Here is a 5000-nt window from a genome sequence, read left to right as displayed (position 1 = left end):
TATATGTATATATATAAATGGATATATATATATATATATATATATATATATATATATTAAGTGTATATATATATGTATATATATAAATGGATATATATATATATATATATATATATATATATATATATATATATATATATATAAGTGTATAGATACAGTATGTATATATAAATGTGTGTATATGTATATATATATATATATATATATATATATATATATATATATATATATATATATATACGGTATATGTATATAAATAAATATATATATAGATAGAGAGAGAGAGAGAGAGAGAGAGAGAGAGAGAGAGAGAGAGAGAGAGAGAGACCCCAGTGATGTCCAACAGCGCCCAGACTACATATAATTTCCTGGGCCTTTTCTACATCAAATCTTTTCCAGTCGTGCGTGAATTGTAGTAAATAGAAAAAAAGCTGTGTTATAACTAATTCTCAGACTTGGGGAAAAGCATAAATGTCGCAATTTAGCTCATTCGTCAAGAACACAATACCAATTGCTTATCTTTTCATGTTTCGGAATACAATATTTTCTTGCTCATAGCGTTGCTTTTGATGCTCAATTCCAAGTTTGAAGATCATTATTTTAATCTTATTAATTTTATTGTAATATATTATAATTAGGTATCTTTTTTTTTTCTAAATCATTTCTATTTCAGTGTGATATATTTAAATTGATATGAAAATGCTGTGCTTGGCTCATTAACTGAGACCTGTAAAGGTTAGATAAGCATTTAAGGCAGTGGATTATTAGACTTTATTATTTATCAGACCTGCAGTGTGCATCTACGTTTTTTGGCATTGCAGATGATAACTTTATAATGTTTGTTAGCAAGGGGTATTTATTACACTTACTTTTTTTTCACGATACTTGAAATTATGGTGCCATAAAAATCGATTTTTATTACCTTCATTATTCTTTTCATACTGCTAATGTAAAATGTTACTCTGATTGTTTATTTTACAACCCAGAATCTATAGCCTTTTAGAATAAAATCCTCAAAGTAATGGCTCAAATAGCTATCAGCGGTAATTGGGATTTAGATCCTCTCTAAAATGCTCTTCAGATACCAACTTTGCTTATTGCATTGAATGTTCAGATATAACGAGTGAGATCTGCACTTGTGAATTCTCAAGGAAACGCATGTGTAAAAAAAAATCATAATTAATCTTCTGTTAAAACGGGAAAGGTTTTTTTTATTAAGTTAATAAAAGTTGTTGGTGTGTCCCTTTACAAGACTTCCTAACAAATAAAATTTCTTGTGACCTTGACCAATGTTTTCTTTAGTATACCTGAACACCATCATTGGTTGTTTTTTGTACCTTTGTCTCATCAATATATCATCAGTTTCTTGCCCCATGATTATGCTCCTCCTTTTTTTCTTCTTCTAGGAACTGCAATCTGTCGGGTAAAAGAAGCCATTACATGTGTAGTGAACGCGTATCAAAGAAGCAAGGATAGGTGCGTTGCTGTTCAAAGCATATGCGATGGTTTCAATCACTGTCACAACGGGGAGCAGATTTCGGACGAAACTGGCTGTGGTGAGTTATTTTCGTCCCTCGTTTTTATTCCCTTCTATTAGTTTTTTATCCTTGTGATTTTTCTTGCAGGATGATATTAAGAATCAGAGTCTGCTGTGCTTAACGACATCTGTTTGGCGACAAATTTAATGTAAATTGTATACCTGTTCTTGTTTGGTTTCAAGAAATAAGTTTTATTTAATTTTCTGCCTTAAGCATTTTCCGCGTGATTCCATTGTGCATTCAATTTTGTGGAGTTTTATATACAGTATATATATATATATATATATGTATATATATATATACATATATATATATATAAATTTCACAAATTTAAATACATAATGGAGTCACATCCTTCATTATTGAAAGTCGAGGATATAAAACGTAAAATGTTCATGGGAGGAAACTAAACTAATTTCCTGTAACCAAACTAGAACAGAAATACAATTTACATTATATTAGTCGCCAAACAGCTGACGTTATGCTGTGCAATATATATGTGTATATAAATATATATATATATATATATATATATATATATATATATATATATATATATATATATATATATATATATATATATATATATATATATGCATATATACACATATACAGTGTATATAATATATATACATACATACACACTCTAATCCCACCAATCTAAATATAAGGTTTTGAAGAGGGGGTTGGGTGCAAGCCGTGAATATTCCCTCACACGATGTTGTCATGTTTCATCCTACGCCGTCACTGAGGCGCTAAATTTGTTGTTGCGTTGTCAGGCATGAAATATGTGTATACTATATGTCTCTCTATGAACACAATATGAAGTGAGTGAGATATTATTTACAGCATGGACATTCTCTCTCTCTCTCTCTCTCTCTCTCTCTCTCTCTCTCTCTCTCTCTCTCTCTCTCTCTCTCTCTCTCTCCTTGTAGATGTTCAATTAATTGCCTTTAAAATATCTTCGAAAATTTATTCGTAATGTGTGTCCTGCAGAAAATACTGACTTACATTGAAATAATTAGTTTAGCTATGTAAATGCGAGCGAGCTTACTTAGATACCATTATGTCTTTGGTAACATAAAGTTAACAGTGGAGTGGCTGTCTGTCACTAGTGCAGGTAATATTAAAAAAAAAAGCTCTCTTGAATCGTATGGATTGTCTATCTTAAATCTTAAACTTTCTTATAAGCTCCAATCAGATTGACCCATTCATTACACACGGCTCAAATAACAGCTACGCTGAGCCTGTGTGCAACAGGGAATCGTAACAGCAACTTGTAAATATGTATGCGACATACTTTGTTTTATAAATGTTTAATGCATTATAGGTTTAATTTCCTTCAATATGCTTAAATATTTATGTTTATATTATAGCGGTGTATTTACCAAACTGTAATGTCTTTGACCTATATCAGGTAATTGGCGCCTCGCTTATTAAGACAGTAAAGCTTGTTGCACACTGAGCCGGAACGGAACCGCCGCCTAAGACACCGAAGCCTCAGAACAGAGCAGAAACGACGCTCAGCACGCTCACTGAGCCAGAAGCCACAGAACGGAACCAACGCAAAATTTTATATAAATGAAGGAAGTTTTCCTTAATCATAACTGAGTTTTTATTTAATTGATGTTACAATGATTAGATATTCTGTATATCAATTTTTTATCGAATCCATAAGCCAGATGTTTATATGTTTTCAAAAAAGAAATAATAATAATAATAATAATAATAATAATAATAATAATAATAATAATAATAATAATTAATAATCACTCCAAAATTCTTTTTATTAAATCATAAGTTCACATCATTGTTATTAAAGTACATTCGTCAAATTTCTGACATCAGCAAAAAAAAAAAATAATGATAATAATAATAAACAATAATAATAAATAATAATCACTCCTAAAATCTTTGTATTAAATCATATATTTACATCATTGTTATTAAAATACATTCGTCAAATTTCTGACATCAGAAAAATATTGGTTGCTATCACTTTAACTAAAGACAATACACGCTATAACCTCCGAATTCCTTGGCAACCCTCTCCAAAACAACCGCTGCAGTCGTTCTGCGCATGCCTAGCCTGTCAGACGCCACCGACGCTTCAGAAAAAAATATTTTTCAAAGAATACTGTGTCGGTTCCGTTATGTTCTGGCGCATCAGTTCCGTTCGGTTCTGGCCCAGTGTGCTCAGTCAGGTAAGAATGCATGCTTTCGATTCCTATCGGACGTTTCGGTTCTGATCGGGCGGTTCCGTTCCGGCTCAGTGTGCGACAAGCTTAAGGCGACGGTGTACTGTACATGGGTATATCCCCCCCCCACCTTGATTTTACAATGGTCTGACTACAGTGTACTCTAGCAGTCAAAAATAGATAGATATGCACACACACAGATTATAGTTTCGAGTGCACCTATCGGGCGACCCCCTCTTACCGGGGTATGACTACTCATCTCCCCGTACCTGAGGGACGGGGAAAAACAGAGTAGTTGTATGTCACGTCTGGCAATGCCGATGTGGGACTGATATATATGATATATATATATATATATATATATATATGTATGTATATATATATATGTATATGTATATATATATGTATATATATATATATATATATATATATATATATATATATATATATATTCCAGACACATAGGTCTTCTTTATCATGTAAGGTATATATATATATATATATATATATGTATGTATGTATGTATATATATATATGTATGTATGTATGTGTGTATATATATATACATTATATATATATATATATATATATATATATATATATATATATAAAGTAGTAGTAGGTTGGCCGGGGCACCAGTCACCCGTTGAGATACTATCGGTAGAGAGTTATTGGGTCCTTTGACTAGCTAGACAGTACTACATTGAATCCTTCTCTCTGGTTACTGCTCATTTTAATTTTGCCTACACATACACCGAATAGTCTGGCCAATTCTTTACATATCTTCTCTGTCCCCATACACCTAACAACAATGAGATTAGCAAACAATTCTTCCTCACCCTAGGGGTTAACTACTGCAATGTAATTGTTCAGTGACCACTTTCCTCTTGGTAAGTATAGAAGAGACTCATTACCTTGGGTTATCAGCTCTTCTAGGAGAAGGAAACTCCGAAATCAAACCATTGTTTTCTGGTCTTGGACAGTACCATAGCCTCTGTACAATGGTCTTTTAGTTTGTTGAAGTAGAGTTCTTTTGCTTGTCGAAGGACAATTGGTAGAATGACAATTCGTCGAAATTAATGGTAGTTTGAAATAATTTCTGTTTTTAAGTATCTAATCATTGATAGTATTATTGTTCAAGAATAGTTAGCAGAATAATATGGTAGTTTGAAACAATTTCTGTTCTTAAATCTCTAATATTAAACATTTCACTATGGCCCATGAGCAAAATGGAATTTATCAAGACTGAGCGAGGTGCTAGAAA

General features: G+C 31.9%; 1 protein-coding gene across 1 annotated transcript in view; it reads left to right on the top strand.

The window, feature by feature from the left end:
• The window catches only part of LOC137620891 (G-protein coupled receptor GRL101-like), a 464398-nt gene that overhangs the window by 214717 nt on the left and 244681 nt on the right, over positions 1-5000 (top strand). The window contains exon 5 of the mRNA XM_068351336.1: positions 1407-1556. Within this exon, the coding sequence (XP_068207437.1) occupies positions 1407-1556 (150 nt within the window). The remainder of the gene's footprint in view (positions 1-1406; positions 1557-5000) is intronic.

The sequence above is a fragment of the Palaemon carinicauda genome, chromosome 27, assembly GCF_036898095.1.
Source record: "Palaemon carinicauda isolate YSFRI2023 chromosome 27, ASM3689809v2, whole genome shotgun sequence".
Taxonomy (NCBI): domain Eukaryota; kingdom Metazoa; phylum Arthropoda; class Malacostraca; order Decapoda; family Palaemonidae; genus Palaemon; species Palaemon carinicauda.
Note: the sequence above shows the minus strand (reverse complement) of the source record. Positions and strands in the feature narration are given on the sequence as shown.